The sequence below is a fragment of the Talaromyces stipitatus genome, genomic scaffold, assembly GCF_000003125.1.
Source record: "Talaromyces stipitatus ATCC 10500 scf_1105507295541 genomic scaffold, whole genome shotgun sequence".
Classification (NCBI taxonomy): Eukaryota; Fungi; Ascomycota; class Eurotiomycetes; order Eurotiales; family Trichocomaceae; genus Talaromyces; species Talaromyces stipitatus.
Genome location: NW_002990115.1, coordinates 4,151,653 through 4,168,167, shown reverse-complemented (window position 1 = coordinate 4,168,167; position 16,515 = coordinate 4,151,653). Strand labels below are relative to the sequence as shown.

At 45.7% G+C, this 16,515-nt stretch overlaps 6 protein-coding genes across 7 annotated transcripts, besides 1 other annotated feature; 3 read left to right on the top strand and 3 right to left on the bottom strand.

The window, feature by feature from the left end:
* Positions 1-494: 494 nt before the first annotated feature.
* On the top strand, positions 495-1,691 carry TSTA_038660 (alcohol dehydrogenase, putative; the record flags this gene model as incomplete). The annotated part of the gene is made up of 2 exons (XM_002481050.1): positions 495-885; positions 925-1,691. Exons 1-2 carry the CDS (start codon positions 582-584, stop codon positions 1,689-1,691), a joined length of 1,071 nt encoding a protein of 356 aa, XP_002481095.1. The 5' UTR covers positions 495-581.
* A 2,043-nt stretch (positions 1,692-3,734) lies between these two features.
* On the top strand, positions 3,735-4,547 carry TSTA_038650 (stress protein DDR48, putative; the record flags this gene model as incomplete). The annotated part of the gene is made up of 2 exons (XM_002481049.1): positions 3,735-4,192; positions 4,229-4,547. The coding sequence occupies 2 exons, from the start codon at positions 3,735-3,737 to the stop codon at positions 4,545-4,547; spliced, it is 777 nt and encodes a 258-aa protein (XP_002481094.1).
* A 204-nt stretch (positions 4,548-4,751) lies between these two features.
* TSTA_038640 (90S preribosome/SSU processome component KRR1) lies at positions 4,752-6,123 on the bottom strand. The gene is made up of 3 exons (XM_002481048.1): positions 6,028-6,123; positions 5,677-5,949; positions 4,752-5,614 (listed from the first exon to the last, which is right to left on the bottom strand). Exons 1-3 carry the CDS (start codon positions 6,085-6,087, stop codon positions 4,901-4,903), a joined length of 1,047 nt encoding a protein of 348 aa, XP_002481093.1. The 5' UTR covers positions 6,088-6,123; the 3' UTR covers positions 4,752-4,900.
* Positions 4,936-4,959: a microsatellite.
* Positions 6,124-8,151: 2,028 nt separating the features above from the next.
* Positions 8,152-9,742, bottom strand: TSTA_038630 (uncharacterized protein; the record flags this gene model as incomplete). The annotated part of the gene is made up of 7 exons (XM_002481047.1): positions 9,527-9,742; positions 9,387-9,464; positions 9,118-9,233; positions 8,991-9,056; positions 8,706-8,827; positions 8,395-8,633; positions 8,152-8,333 (listed from the first exon to the last, which is right to left on the bottom strand). The coding sequence occupies exons 2-7, from the start codon at positions 9,454-9,456 to the stop codon at positions 8,152-8,154; spliced, it is 795 nt and encodes a 264-aa protein (XP_002481092.1). The 5' UTR covers positions 9,457-9,464; positions 9,527-9,742.
* A 4,369-nt stretch (positions 9,743-14,111) lies between these two features.
* TSTA_038620 (ML domain protein, putative) lies at positions 14,112-15,323 on the top strand. Of its 2 annotated transcripts, XM_002481045.1 has the most exons (3): positions 14,112-14,495; positions 14,568-14,784; positions 14,846-15,323. In XM_002481045.1, exons 1-3 carry the CDS (start codon positions 14,290-14,292, stop codon positions 14,930-14,932), a joined length of 510 nt encoding a protein of 169 aa, XP_002481090.1. In that variant the 5' UTR covers positions 14,112-14,289; the 3' UTR covers positions 14,933-15,323. The 2 variants fall into 2 exon arrangements, with proteins under 2 accessions (XP_002481090.1, XP_002481091.1); XM_002481046.1 differs by having other exon boundaries at positions 14,568-15,323.
* A 259-nt stretch (positions 15,324-15,582) lies between these two features.
* Positions 15,583-16,509, bottom strand: TSTA_038610 (V-type ATPase F subunit, putative). The gene is made up of 5 exons (XM_002481044.1): positions 16,362-16,509; positions 16,268-16,302; positions 16,167-16,200; positions 15,960-16,097; positions 15,583-15,904 (listed from the first exon to the last, which is right to left on the bottom strand). Exons 1-5 carry the CDS (start codon positions 16,383-16,385, stop codon positions 15,764-15,766), a joined length of 372 nt encoding a protein of 123 aa, XP_002481089.1. The 5' UTR covers positions 16,386-16,509; the 3' UTR covers positions 15,583-15,763.
* Positions 16,510-16,515: the final 6 nt, after the last annotated feature.

The following is a 16,515-nucleotide window of genomic DNA, read 5'->3' as shown; positions in this document are numbered from 1 at the left end:
AAACCTTATCGACGGTCAGGATCTGAAAGATGGCTAGGGTTAGGGCTACTTACGCAGAAACCATAAACTAGGCGTATAATAATGATGTGCTGAAATAGGTGGTTAATGTTTCATTCCATAAGGCCGGTGCGTTTATTTTTTTACAAAGAGCACCATGTAATCAATCGTTGACTTCTTGCTTTCTGCTGGGCTTCGGCGACATGACGCAGCAATGTACTCCCTATAGCTGAACAGAACTTTCATTCAACTGGTAGATCCCCTAAAATTCCCCGAAACAATGTTTTTCTATTTCTCCGAATATATGAGGAATTGGGCGCCAGGGTTCGAATTCATATGCGCTAAAGGGTCGCTAATTGATCGGCATAGCCTTGATCCGACATGCCTCGGCTCTTTGATTGGGTTCCCTTTGGTATCTCCACTACTTAAGAACGAAAACAGTTTTTTACTTCTTATAACAACCATTGTGGATTCCATAGATTCAATATTGCTGATGCCCTGAGACTTTTACAAGCACAAACGCTATCTCCACTAGCAATTGCTTGACGTCACTCATCAGCTTGCAAAAGACAAATTGAATCGTCATGTCCTCCAACACATTCACGGGCTGGGTAGCCCACGACGCGACCAGTCCCCTGGAATATACAGACTTCAAACCAAAGCCATTCACTCCAACCGATATTGAAGTCCGCATCAGCCATTGCGGTATCTGCGGAACAGACCTCCATACTCTTCGATCTGGCTGGTACCCGACTGACTATCCATGTGTCGTGGGCCATGAGATCATCGGCACCGTTGTCCGCGTTGGCTCTGGCGTCGCGACCCTTGCCTCCTCACCTGCATCGAGGGGAATACGAGTTGGCGATCGCGTTGGTATTGGCGCGCAGAGTAATTCCTGCTTGCGCGCTGATTGTGAGGCATGTGCAGACGGACTTGAGAATTACTGTCCACGTATAACGAGTACATATAACTCGCGATACTCCGACAAGAGCAAGTCGTATGGGGGATACGGGAATTTTTGGAGAGGTCCAGCTCATTTCGCATTCAAAATTCCTGAGTCTTTGCCGTCTGCTGAAGCAGCACCATTGCTTTGTGGAGGAGTGACCGTCTATCGTCCTTTGAAAAGGTATCGTGCTGGCCCAGGGAAAGCTGTTGGTATTGTTGGGGTTGGAGGCCTTGGACATCTCGGCCTATTGTTTGCCAAAGCATTAGGTTGCAATCGTGTTGTAGCTATTTCGCGAACATCCAGTAAACGAAAGGATGCAGTTGAGGGGTTAGGTGCGGATCTTTTCATCGCCACTGAAGAAGATAAGAAATGGGCGAAGACATATACACGCACTCTGGATCTAATTATATGTACGGTGGATTCTCCAGACTTACCTCTGGGCCAGTATTTGCGTCTGCTCAAGGTCGGTGGCACATTTGTTCAAGTGGGCGCTCCAGAGGGACCTCTTCCGGCTCTGCCGGCGTGGTCATTGATTCAAAAAGAAGTTCAAGTCACGGGCTCCAATATTGGATCTCCAGATGATATAAGAGAGATGCTTGAATTAGCAGCTGAGAAGCGGGTATACCCTTGGATTCAGAAGCGACCTATGAGTGACGTGAGTGCTGCCTTGGCTGATATGGATGCTGGAAAGGCACGGTATCGCTATGTGCTAGAAAATGATATGAAGCTGGACGAGGCGAAACTATAAGTACGGAGACCTTCAAAAAAGCTTATCAATTATAATGAGCATGAAATTTTAATGGTGCATGCAGAGGATATGTGAGGAATATATCGTTGGCTGAAGGGAGCATAGGAGGTTAGGGCTAGTGCAAAGAGTCGCCCTAATTTAGCTGCCTATCTCGGCAATGGGCTTTCATTTGGTTCGCTACAGTAATTGACTCAAATCACTATTTGCAGTTCTCTCTAGCGGTGAAGTAGGCATTGACCACGGCCGACAAGCAGCTAAAGAGAAAAGAAAAAGTGTGGAGCATCAGTAAGTAGTTTAGCACATCCCAACTCGCAATCCACCGGATAGGATGGATCGGGCTCCCAGCCTCAGAAACATCAACATCACTAATTTTGTCTTGGTTATACCCCTACTCGAACTCGCTATTGACTGTGGTTATTACATGTTCCTCATAACTAACTAGTTAACTAGATAATCCTGATTAGCTAATATATATCTTTTGGAAAAAGTCGTGGTCAGAAGGGAGGTTTTGTAGGATGTTCGTAGTGTTGCGCTCTCAGCCACCAGTGTTGGCTAGCCATTAAAGTGGCTTATCTAGTGGTTTAGCGTACTATGGCAACTTATGTTAGGCGTAGGCTAAGCGCCAGCGACCACTTTTTAGTGCCCAAAAAGCGATCTCAAATCTCGATCACCACGGAGCGATACGCTCCACGTACGTTACTTAGCCAGAGCCCTAGCTCCAGTACTAACCCCACAGCTGTGGCGAATATCGAGATGAAAAAGAAGCAATATTGTGCGAAAGTGAGACTAGCCACTACAGCCAGTTATTGATGCTACGTAGCCACGATTATCTTTGTATACTTTGTCGGAATCCATTTGAAGGAGATGAATTCTTGGTATTCCACCACCCGAAGGTGACTTTGGAGAACGACTCAATAGGTACCCCTCACTAATTTAGTTCTACCTCAATGCGTACGTAGTATGGAAGAGGGAAAATTGACTTCAGGTCTCCGATTACAGACAGTCCACTGAGGGGTAAATTTAATTAGGAGTGGCAACAAATGGCGAAAGATCAATAATTGAGCCATTATTGATTCTTTGAACCTTGACCCCCGAGCGAGATCTCTCACATGGCGCAAGAACGAGAACGAGACCTGCAAGACACGCATGCGCCTCACTTACTTGCCACTGCAATGCATGGCGTGCTCAATTGATCTCATTGTCGCTTTTTATAACCTTGGTGGTGCGTACATAACTTGCTAGTTGCAGTTTATCCCTCATCCCGAATGCCTCCGGATAGAGAAAAAGCAGTATCCTCAGTATCCTCAGATGTCATTCTACTAATAATGGAACAATTGCTATTAGATTGTCTCATAACATCTTCTAAAGCTATCTCAGTAATGAATTGTTTCAAAATTGAGGCAAATCGAAGCCTGGCTTGAATTGGTTGCCCCTCCTCTTTAGCTCCGACTTTCAGCCAGCAACGACACAGCCACACCTATCGAGCTCACCATCACAAGCCACCGGTGCGACCGATGGAGGGGCTGCGGAGATAGTAATGTATCCCAGTGAGTCAGTGTCGGTATTGTTCAGTCCAGGACTTCCATAGTGATCCATACACAGCTATCAATTTCTAGGAGCTTGGTGGGGGGGGATTCGTTGTCAGTGGCCCATAAGTCCGCAAACATTCCTTTTTGATCGGTTCGCCGAGCTATCTAGCGCAAACGAAAGAAAAAGAGAGCTAAAATGGCAAACAGCTTGTGTGATAAAGGGTTAGCTTCAATGATAGTTTGATCGGGGTCCAATGAATACGTCCAGACGGTGCTTTACCCCTCGTCTTCTGACGTTATTGGGTAAGGGTTTCTCTTGCGTATGATTGTGAGATGAGTTCCATATTTACGCGGATGGGATTTGTTATTAAACGAGAAGTATAAATACTGTCTCATTTCCGGTGATGAGTGTTGCTTGATTTCCATTTCTCAATCTCATCTACTCGTGTACAATTATCGAAAACACCAACCAACCCTAACCCTTATTTGAAATATCTCTTTCTTCTCCATCACCATGAGCTACAACGATAACAACGACTCCTACGGCTCGGGAAGCCGCTCTGGAGGCCGCTCTGGCGGTTTCGGAGGAAACGATGACTCCTATGGATCATCAGGTCGTGGTGGTAGCTCGTACGGCTCTGGTAACAATGACTCTTATGGATCGAGCAACAAGAGTGATTCATACGGATCCAGCAACAACGACAGCTCTTATGGAAGCTCTCGTGGAGGCCGTGACAATTCGGACTCTTACGGATCTAACAACAATGACTCTTACGGATCTGGCAACAAGAATAGCTCTTACGGATCCAGCAACAATGATTCTTATGGATCCAGCAACAGCGACTCTTACGGGTCGAGCAACAAGAGCAGCTCTTACGGATCCAGCAACAATGATTCATATGGGTCTAGCAACAATGACTCTTACGGGTCGAGCAACAAGAGCAGCTCTTACGGATCAAACAACAACGATTCGTACGGATCCAGCAACAATGATTCATATGGGTCTAGCAACAACGACTCCTACGGATCCAACAAGAAGAGCAGCTCCTATGGCTCTAGCAACGACGACTCGTACGGATCTAGCAACAACGATTCATATGGATCTAGCAACAAGAACTCTTACGGCTCTGGCAACAATGACAGCTCTTACGGCAGCTCTCGTGGAGGCCGTGATAACTCTGACTCCTATGGAGCAAGCAACAATGATTCCTATGGATCTAGCAACAAGAACAGCTCTTACGGATCAAGCAACAACGACTCATACGGGTCAAGCAACAACGACAGCTATGGTAGCAGCCGTGGTGGACGTAACAACGACGACTACTAAGCCGTTGTTCTCCATTAAGTCTCGTCCAGGTACCACTGTATGGCCATATGTTGGTTTCAAGAATTTGTACCTTGTTGGATAGTATCGCCATCTTCGATATGATTTGGTTAGTGAATCAGTGAAGCTCAATACTCGACTCAAATTATTTATGCTGGTGACTACGTTCATAGTGCACTTAAAATAAAATGCAAAGTAGTGAACTCACTGAATCATAAGCCGTAGCAATCAGAGTATAACACTTGACAAGGTATCTACCTAAAACAGAGCTTTTATACATCGTAACTAAAACGAAACGCCGAGCAATGCGATGAAGATTCTCCATAAAAAAAGAACGAAACGGAAGAATAAGCTCGTTATGAGCTAATCTCTCCACTTTCATCTGTCTTGCTCTTCTTCTTCTTTTTCTTCTTCTCTGTATGGTCACCCGCATCTTCGGCACGCTTCCGTTTCTTTTTTTTCTCCTTCTTGTCTGCATCTTCAGTCGGAGGCACAAAGTCCTTTTGACGTTCTTTCATTTTCTCTTCCCGCTTTTCTCGTTGTTTTTCTTGAATCTCTTCCTTGCGTACACGTTCCTTGGCTTGTTTTGACAAGAAGTATTCGCCAGATTCCAACTCCTTGTCGATCTTGCTCTTCTCCTGTGGTGGTGGGAAAGGCGTGTAAACCTTTTGTGATTTATCCGTAACCTTGTGGGGAACGCGACGTTTCGAGAGGGTACGCTTCTTGAAGTTCGGTAAGAACCGATCCCAGGATTCTGTAGCTAGTGTTGGGTCCTTGGCGAGCTCACGTTTGATCATGAGTTCCTTGATGTGATAGATTGGGTGAATGTTTGCCATGCAATCTTCGATAACTCGGCGCACTTCTTTCAATCCTTTGAACGGGCCCATGGTGGATACAGTGTTTCCTTGAACGAGGATGTATGTGCCGGTTAGGAGTTCGAGAGCTTTCAAAGTCGATCCCGATGGTCCGAGAATACGCTGTCGGCGCTTGACAAAGCGCTCTTTATTATTGACAAGACTGCGGATTTTGATGATATCACATGCGACGCCGTCTTCTAAAATTTTGATAGCCTAGGGAGAGCTCTCGTTAGAGATCATTTCTCGAACCTAATTAAAAGCATATGGAAACTGACCTGTTGTGCTGGCACACTTCGCGAGAGTAACTTAATCAAATCACGAGCATTGAGAATTGCCGCAGGGTCAAAAGTCTTTCGTGTAGTTTTGACCGTCATACTACCCTCGACCAAATCCAAAGTGCAGGCAATACCGTGCTTCTCCAAGGTTCTCGTAATCATCGGCCATGCTTCCTTCAAGTATACTTCGCGGTATTTGGGGAAAAGAGTCATGAACGATGACTCTTCAGCGAAAGTGCCACCGGCATTGTCTTCGGGCTTGAATTCTTCAATCTATTAACCGACATTATGTTAGTCAATGCTCATCGAGCCTCACAACACTTCAGATGCCGTTGCACGTAGTCGACTAACCTTCCATTTGTCGATATCATCCGTGTCCCACGGCTTGTCCCTTTTATATGTTGAGGGCATTGTGAACTGCAAAATTGCGCACGACCTGTTGGCGATGGATAAGAGACTTGAGATGGGGAAAGGCGGCGCATCGACTTTTTTTTCTTTGCCCGCAAGGCTTCCCAAAAAGGTTAAGCCTCCACAAATTGAAGCCTCAGGCATCAAATGTGACGCTATAACGAACGGGACTTCATATCTAACCCAATCTCAGTTTATATAGTTTCGATATGGGATCCAAGAGCGGCGTAATCACTAATGATTCGGAATTTGGTTATTGAAGTGCTCCTCATTTTTTGAATTTGATAGCTTTCTAGGTACCGCATTAACTAAGATCAGGGAAAGTCTTGTTTCGTTATATTGGTAATCATGTTCTACATTATAGCGAAGCTCCAGTCTGGTACTTTTTCCACTTAATTTTTATGACCTATTTGCAGGGATAGGAATCATGACGGATGCTGGAGCATGAAAACAAAAAAAGTAATAAGCCTATAAGCTTTCAAACCGCATATTCAGCAACTACTATTCAAGACCCGCTTTGTTCACGCCTGGAGCAGATAAACCCAACCTTTTCGACTGACATGACTATGTCCTTGAGTAAGAGATTGTCATAATTGATATATCTGTAAGATATCTGAGCTGTCCGGGTACTCCGTTTGTCTTTCGGCCTCTTCTCGACCTTGAGTCAGGGATTCCGCCATGGTGCGAAAGGTACCTTAGTAATCTGTACACCTGTGGAAAATCGCTTGCCGTCCTTATCATCCTACCCTCGTTAAATCATTTGGACTTTTCTTTTCCGATGATAAATTATCAGAAAAGGACCTGTGTATCCGTGCCTGATACTTCTTTCCTGCCTGATGTTGTTTCCGGGCGGTGAAACAGATGATGACAAGAGCAGCCTTGACCCCTGATAACCTTAATCCTTGCTCTTGTTCTTACAAGCTCTCGTTGCCGGGTGATTGGATAGGTATGTTTGTGTTGCTGAGTTTCTTAAAGCAGTTCTCTCGCTGTGGTTGATAACGTTCATACTGTGGATCAATCACACCCCGACTTTCGGTTGCTCTTTGGACAACAATCAAGAGACAGGGAGGAGTTGGGCTGATAGGACTCCCTCGCGCCCATTATCGAAAAGTCTAGAACGTCCATGCGTATTGACCCTGTAACTGGGCAACGATGTCTGATACGTCTAAGAATCGGATCTTCGGGGAGAGGTTGACAGCCCATAAAATTGATAAAATTGGGGTGATCTTGATGTCATTTATTGCATAATGTTCATTTGTCTTTCATTGATCGTCCCTCAACTTCTCGACACATCTAAAGCCATGCCGATAAGATGTTTCCATTTTTGCGCAGGGGTGTCTTTGACAACAATTTCTCGACCAGAAAATCCTATGAGAGCACTCAATTAGTAGCCAATTCATCGTTCCACCTATTCTGAACATTATCCCTTATCAAACAATGGAATAACTGACTGTATTCCGAGATCTTTGTACATCGAACCGGTTCCGACGTTATCGCGAAATAGCAATCCACAATGTATATGATTTCACAACGTGCTATCGCATCGGTACACGATAGTGTGTTCAGTATTCCAATGACTAATTCATCAAAAGCCCATCGCGCGTTGCTAAGATTATTGCTTGGGGTGGTTGTAAGTGTTCCAAATTGAAGCGGTATCTTTGACGCAATTGCTCTTTCCTTCCATGAATAAATCAGGTGACAGGCCAACAACATTTTTGACAGTGAGTAACTGCCGTGCATACTTCCCTTATACTCATTACTTATTCTCAGGTCAAGAGGCCATCATACTCACAACGCCAACTAGGCTTGCAGGCAGTGTGTGAAAACTATTTTCTTTCTTTCTTGCTCGACGAGACGAAATTTTCCTATTTAAAACTCATAGCTGTAAGTGGTCTGCTCAACTCATGTATCTGAGTAATCAACAATCTATCATTCGACGCTGTCTAGCTTCATATAGCAGGGATCACTTCGATCTGCTGACGTGACATGGCACTATAGAGGCTTTCGACCAATGGCGACATATCTGAGATCAGTTAGACATGCCAGAATTTTCCTTTTCACTACAACTTACAACGGGAAATATGCCTTCAAAGTGTGATTGTCAACCTCTGCACGAGCTCTATCTATCAATGAGTTGAACTCATCAAGAGTCATGTGCAATCGATGTGTCAAGGGATAGAGGGCCAATGACTCCAGCAGTTGGTGAATATTAGACCTGTTTGAGGCACCAATTTGACGTGATCGCGGGTCTACCAAAGGTTAGTTTGACGCGTATGATGAGCCGCAACCAGTGCCGTGCTATTTCCTTACCGCTTGACCAAGCAGATAATGGAAGCTGTATCATTCTCATGTCGACCTCCTGCAAACCTGCTGCTGTCATTAGGCTTCCAAGTCTTGGAGCGACTCTCAAGTCTTTAAGATCTTCTAAGGCTCGCATGTAGCGTCTGCTCCACTCACGGAGGGCATGCCGTTCAGTAATGGAGCCATTATCCGATTGCACATTGAAGTATATCTCGACCATTTGGACCCAGCCGCCGCGCTTTGTCACACTGTTTCGTATGCGGTACGTTAGGTGCGTCCGAGGCTGTGTATTGCGGATAATGGCAGCTTTATCATCTTACCGCACTAAGTCGCGGACGTATGATGACCAGCGAGATCGATCTATTCCAGAAGCCACAAGTCTTGAGTGCACGAGATCGAAATGTCGCGAAGGAAAGGTAAATGACCGATTGAGGTTATCTACCTAAAGGACAAAGCGATCAGCAATGCATTCGACGTTTGTGTCTAAGAAGTTTGGTCTTATATCCCGTTCAAACTTTCGTTTCAGAGGTGCACGGGAATGTTTGGTTAAAGATAGAGCCAAGCACGTGGGATTCTCTTGACAAGTTGATTAGGGAAGGACATACCTGCAACCACAGATTGTCCGGTATATCAAGCGGTTGCATATGAGGCGATATATCGACTCCGATGACCTAGTGTCGCATCCGATGAGTAATTGAATCTCCATTTCAGAACTGGCTTTCACCTGAGTACCTGACAATGTGGATATCTTTCTGCTACTTCGAGTGCCCAGTTTCCGGCTCCATAGCCACAATCCAACACTCGCCGGGGGTTACGGATCGGCGGGAATATGAGGCGATTGTCGAAAACTAGGTTAAACACGTGTTGCTGGAGTTCAAGTCGATCGATCTCGTCCTGTGGCCATCAGTAAGTTCAAGTATAGCAAAGGGTACTTGCTCCTTTATGGGTAGAGACTTACATCATCTATAGGGCATAGATAGATGCGGTTGTTGAGTGAGTACTGTTGAAACTCACGGCCGTGGATAATGACAATTTCTTGCAAAGCGCTATCGAGCGAAGTCGTACCGACATTTGGATTGCTAAAGAGCGCAAGTCAGCTCGAATACCCTTCTCAAATGTTGATATCTGCTGCATAGTATACCTCATGGCCACCGTCGAATCAGACGTTTTTTTCGTTAAGTGCTGGTTGGGATATATCGGCGAGGTTTGTGGCGATTATATTGAGCCGTTATGGGCAGTAATAATTGGATTGTGACGAACCGCTGGGCTAGGGTTATCGATGGAGTCCAGAACGGCCACTTAAATACGAGACTGGGCAGTGACTGAAACGGAAACATATGCAAAGTCTTAGTTCGTTGGCACACCAATATCCAGTCAAGGCACACTTGACCCCCTGGGATAGTTGCCGCGAAATCGGCGTATGGTTCCTGCCGCGTGATACACTGCGGAATCTGCTCCTCGGGTCACAGAGGATCTTTCCTTGTATGTTATGAGCCGTGGAATACCCTGTCGCCACAAAGGAACGATCTACAGAAGCGAACCGGATGAGAGCGTTAGTAAGATACGTTCACATAAAATTCGTTATATCGCTTCTCTCAGCTGACCTCACCGCGTCTGATGGGTGTTCGGTACTAGAGGTAATGGCTCACCTCTGTCCCTTCGGAATCGGTTGATACGGGACGAATGAAAGATATTGACCCTTGGTGCGAAGCGGAATGCGGCCGGCATGACCGTAATCTTGACCAACAAGACGAGATATCTGAATCTTCAAAACAAGATTCAGCCAACTAAAGAACAATGAGTGGTGATAGGCTGGTAGCGACACCAGTATCCCTCCCACTAGCAAGAATGCCTTCCAATGTAGTGAGGGAAAATCGCATCCACTCTGTGGACCCATGTACACACCACCGAAGCGACAAAGGATTCCTAGACATCTTGACGAGGGGTTGGAAAAAAACCAAAACAGTCACCTCTCAAACAAAGAGCTGTTGAATTTTGCTCACCAGATCCGGGCCGGCGAACGCAACATGCATCTACTGTGAGATACCCACCGTCTATCTCGAGTCAGTAGACTTCTGCTTTTAGGACTTGATATCCGCCCATCCTACTCGATGACGCCGACATCTTGAAGTAAATTTTCTCTAAGGACAACGTTTGATCGCCATGGACCAATGACATAGCCCTGAAACAACGAGCGCGCCGGGAAACTGTGGGAAGGGTAAGCGTAGCCCGTTGCCAATCGACAAAATTTTCGGGTCTAAGCCGCAATTTCCATTGAGAGATGGCCGCAGGCATGCTATGAGCCTTAAGGCACTGAATAATAGCGCCTCCCATTAAGTTGTCTTACCAGGAGGCGTCGGAAATTTAACAGGGTTAGCTTGGCTAAAATCAGTACCTCATCATATGCAGGTCTCCATACGCCAGTATGTTAAAATTTGTCAGTCGATACTCACCGCCCTTTAAGTACCTACGGTCAAGTCGAGCTTCGCAAGGCCGATGAGGGACAGGGTATTACATGGAATTGGGATGTCTAGTGAGACTTTGAATATCGAAATCTACTCTCACAGGGAATCCAACATTGAGAGATGAAGGATAATGAAGATCACGAAAGGACATACTTTAGCATGAAGGCTGATATAATTTGGATTTCATGTCTTCAAATCAGCCGTGCTCTATTCTTGTGTGACGGCCCATTTCATTAGACGTGCGCCGTGGACTTGTGGTTAATGGTTAGTTTGAGCGGTCGGCTATGAGGGCATAGTAATTCTGTCCATCTAGGGTCTATTAGGGCTCGTGGGTTTGATCTTCATTTCTTCCAGACGCCAACTGCCGACGAGAACAGTGAATGAATTACCACCAGACTGGTGCACCATTCTATAGTTCCCGCCTACCCGAAGAAATACGTGATCGGACGCATGTAAGGAATGTTATGCACGCGATAGGCGGGAGCGGATAAGTTCCATGGTGCTATCCAGACTGTCGGGACGGCAGTTGAGAGAAGCAAGATAGAACGCAATTTCAGGAGACAATAAGGGACGATTTGGGGTAAAGGTTCCCCGGCCCAGCGCCATGGTTCACAATTGATAAGCTGCCGTCCTTTGCCGTCGTCTAGATCCTAAGAAGGTTCGGTTAGGTCCTTTTTCGTTGGGTCCGCAATCTTATAGTACTCGATTACTATAAACTGATATACCAAAACATTGCAGCCATCGGAAAGCGAGTGTTCATGTGCTTTGGGTACGATAATTTCTATTTTACGTTGAAACAACGGTCTTACACTTAATCGAAGCGGATTTGTGCGCTACAGGATGGGCTATTACGCTACGTATGTAGCTGAAGTGGGAGTGAGCTAGTGGGACCTTAGTCGACGGGCCTACTTTAGTCACTTTGCCCTAAAAACCTCGGGCTGTCAGTGCGGCCCACTTCAGAATAACGAACTTGGCAAGATTAATGAATGCTCCATTGTGGAATGCCGCTATGGATTCCGGACTCAAGCAACCACTTGATGATCGAGCATTTGGACCGAAAATTGGGTCTCGTTGCTAAAACGTGATACTAATCCACTTTTCTTCAAGGAGTTTCTAGTGCCACCAGCAATTTTGCTGTTCCTTAGATTTATCTACATCGGTAACAGATTCCCCTTCCGGGGTCACATGGGCCAATCCGTACTTCCGTCGACAAGTAATAGTACTACCGCACATAAGACTTTCAGGCTGTCTTCCTTATTGAAAAGATGTACATGTGCTGTCAGTTCAGCCAACTTTTGTGACTTGGCCCTCGAAAAGAAATGTCCTTCTCACTATGTGCGCAGGTTACAAATGATCATGCAGGAATCTTTATGAGGCCCCGCTTGGTTTATTAGCCATTATGCAGCGTGCCTAATTCAGTATGCTCTTGATCTCTTAGCAGATTCGAGTCTGCCACGTGACAAAACTTCGACGGAACTGCTTCCCTGGAAAAGAAAGTAACTATGCCCTGGGAATGTCATGTCATTGACTTAGGCTATGGATTTATATGTTGACATAGACAACTCATCACAATTGTCTCGACTACGGACCGTGTCGACATTTATACGATTCGCCACTTGTTCATGTTTATACTGTAGCGACACGATTCGGCCCAATTGAGCGCTTGGCTGGATGGCAAGTGACTTTACTGATGCATAGACGCCGTCCAGCCCCGCGTACTACGTACATATCAATACAGGGATGTGCTACAATCGATTCGTGAACTGCACATCCACTGCAGCCGCAGGCTACATGATGCCTGTTTCTTCATCTCATATCGCAAACATGGCTGCTACGTCAATCGAGACGGCAAATCCTCAGTTCTCAACTCAGATAATCTCAGTATAAGGAAGTCATCATGTACTCTTCCATTGACGAACGGCGCCCCACGAGTATTTTCAAGGTCACTTACCGACTCTTTTGAGTTCTAGACCTTCAACAATTATTAGCCTTTACTTGGGACTAGGTACCACTGAAACTAGCTAGTGAGACCCGGTATCTACCTGAAGAATCGGAAAATCTGTGAACCACCTTATCCTCCATGATCGATCGACATTACATACCATGACACAACCTACAGGACTCCACAGCCAGAAGCAGCCTGACCGTCAAGGACTACCATCTTGAGAATTGTGCGGAATCCCGGTGAGTGTTAGATATTGCATCTGATAATATATCGGGGCAAACTACCACCGCCACGTCACTATTCAGAGAGTCTTTCCACGTATTGCAGGTCTGGTATAGCGGTTCTTGACCGAATACGTATTTATATATCGGCTAGCATCGTAGTAAAGGATCGCGTCGATGGGTATCTTCCAAATACGACACCATGCATCCTTGTTCTATGACTAACCAACCTTGATCTTTGTGCAATTTCGTTTTCTTCCCTTGCAACTGCAGCACGGCGCTAGAGACCACTAATTAGACTGCATATGCATAACACCCAGGGTGCCAGCAAATGAGACCGGGGGCCATAAGCCCGTAGGCGCTGCAGGTCCGGAAGAACACATGTGCATTTTTTGACCATTGCTCCGTCCCGAGTAGTGTTCTCATTAGCTAGCATGTAGCATGCACAATTGTCTGCTTCAGGGAAATAAAGAAACAATACAGTTACGCACCTAGAGACAATGTGCACAGGCAAGTTTACTTGACTTGAGTGGGAGAAGAATATCTCCTCGGCATACCTATCCTTCAATCTGCAACCGAGTGGGTAGCACACTGCGCGACCTCTTAGATATTAGACAAGCACCAGCTGATACTACAAAATTTGAAAAGTACACTTTATGCCTTCAGAGCCGCTGACGCTGGGTCCTGCAATCTTATTCAAGAGTTGCTGAAGACCCCCAATCGTCAGGTCACCGTGAGAATGGGGGAGTTGATCGTTAAACAGTGGGGCCAGCCCGTCTCCAACGGCCTCTTATCCGTGGATCGCTGGATAGTTCACTGTATGAGCCTGGGGAATGATACCGATATTTGATCTCTTTAACGATAAATGAGCTTCGCATAGAGAAATGAGATATTTGTGTTTCTAACATGATGTCTAAGATCATGAGCATGATTGTTGTGAGAACTTGTGTATTGTTGACCAATCAACACCCATGCAACCGAGGCGGTGAATCTGCAGGCGGGTGACCCATCACGTGCTGGTGTTACAATTGGACAGAGTGTTTCGTCATTGGGGATGGCTTCAAAACCCGCTTCCCAGCCTCTCTTATCTCCTCCACAACTACGCAACCTGATAACACCCATCTCGGCCATAGGTCATCGTCTTTTTAAACATATCCCATCCATCAGCGATACTTCCCATTCCACACTCCACCAACATCGCAAGACAAGAGACCTGAACCAGGCGTCGGCATCGTCGCCTTATCTCAACGGAACCTCTAAGAGCTTTGCAGCCATGAAGCTCTTCTCCGCCCTCCTCCTTTCCCTGGCTCCTCTCCAAATTTGGGCTGCTTCTCTGCCACTCTTTGGACAGTCTCCTATCAAGAGCTTGGAGGATACCTTTCCTGTCGCCGGCGAGAACCCACTTGAGTACTGCGCAGACCCGAAGAATGATATTCTCCAGATTGTCTCCGTGAACTTGACTCCTAACCCACCACTTCCGTATGTATTCCTAATTGTCTTGAGAACGAGCCCATGGATATTACGTATACTGACCTGGTTGTGCTCACATAGTGGCGAGATCCTCAAAATCGAAGCAGAAGGCATATTCCTCGAGCCCGTTGACAAAGGATCCAAGATTCACCTCCAAGTCAAATACGGTCTTATCCGATTGGTGAACGTGGAGGCTGATCTGTGTGAAGAAATTGAGCAAAATACGGACCTCAAATGCCCTCTTGAGGGACACAAGAAGTTTGTCAAGGAAGTTGAGATTCCCAAGGAAGTTCCACCTGTAAGTCGAAACGAAGCCTTCACAAAAACATTACTGTGTCCTTACTGATTTGGGACAATAGGGCAAATACGCTGTTCTTGCTGATGTTTATACACCAAACAAGACCCGCATCACCTGCCTTCAAGCTCACGATATCATCTTCCAGTAATGCTGTAATTATGTGTCTATGTTGATGTGAATTCTCTCCTTGATTGATTATACGCTCGTGCCTTCCTTGTTATGCAACACAAGCTCCCGCTAAATTGACCTCTATGACTGTCTATCCGCAGCGTTCTGTTTATGCTCTCTTCCCCATTCCATGCCTTGCTATTGATTAGTGTCGTCGTCGTTGTGCCGCCTAGATTCTTGGCTGGTTTTCCCTCTTCAGTTTTTAATATTGTTACCGAGTACAACCATCATGCATATTTGAGATTCAGTTCTGTTTTCTACGGTGAGATAAATATCAATTTGCTCACTGTGTCTTTTCTTAATGTAAATAGCTGCATCGTGTGAGATACTCACTCCCCTAATTATAAAGACTTTCAGTCTTTACAAACATCTGACTAAGCAGAGGTATCCTGTTAAAGAATAGGTCAAATGTAGTAGTAGTATCTATCTCATCGGCTGGAACATTCGGTAGTCATTTACCTAGCTATACTTGGTCTAAACTTTTCTGTCTCCCGAGCACAGTGAAAGCAGGCAACTTATCGTATTCAATTGACCCATATTCGGATGGCATTACTGTCTATGAGCCGTACCTAGGTGTGGTTTACCTTAAATCCGATAGACATATGGCCTGGACTCGATTTGTTGACGAGGTATCCATTGAATCGCACGGTCCATATTCACATATATACTTCGACCAAATCTATATATCAGATGGAGGGAAAACAGAAGAAATGACAGACGCACAACGCCGACGGAATCACAGCAGCATGTACTAACCACAATCGCAAAAGAAGAAAGGAAAACAGCACGACAATACAATCCAGTGATTTATTTACTCGCCAAATAACCTCCTCACGCGTCGCAACACACTATCTTTCTCGGGGTCATACGGATGATCCTTACTGGGGATCTCGAGGACTGCCGGAAATGCTTCTGTGAATGAATCGACGGATGGCCTGATACGTTCGGCAATCTTCTCGTGATCCTCGTTAGCTTATTGCTTCAAGTGACCAGCGTGGGAGTTGTACATGTTGATTAATCAATAAAACACCAATATCTTTCCTTTCCTGCGTGAAGTTTTGGAATGCTTTTTCGATTGTTGACGTTTCGGTCTTGGAGTCAACGACGAGGAAGTTCCGTTGCGAGTCGGGGGGTTCAGTGACATGCTATTATCAGAGGGTATTAGTCTTTTGAGACGTCCTGGTTGGGGTGCATATATGTTGAGGAGCTCTTACGCCGATGCCCGCAAGCAGAAGACCGGTGACGGAACTGTGTAGATTCGCAAGGAATGTGGTTAGTGAATCGGAGAAAACAAGAGAAAGTACATATAACTTACTCTTCGTCTCCAATCACCGCTAGAAATTGTCGGTCCTGTTACGATCAGTTCCAGTTCATTGTCAGACTGTTGCGGGGAGAATGAACGTAGATACCTTGAAGGCAGCTGCAGCAGCCATGGTCGGCAGATCTTGCGAATTATTCGGTAAAGCGCTTTGGTATATCCAATCGGCTATTTCCGTTTATGATCTCAGAGAATAAAACCTCACACACTTGTAATGTTGATGTTCCTTTAAAAGCATCTATCAA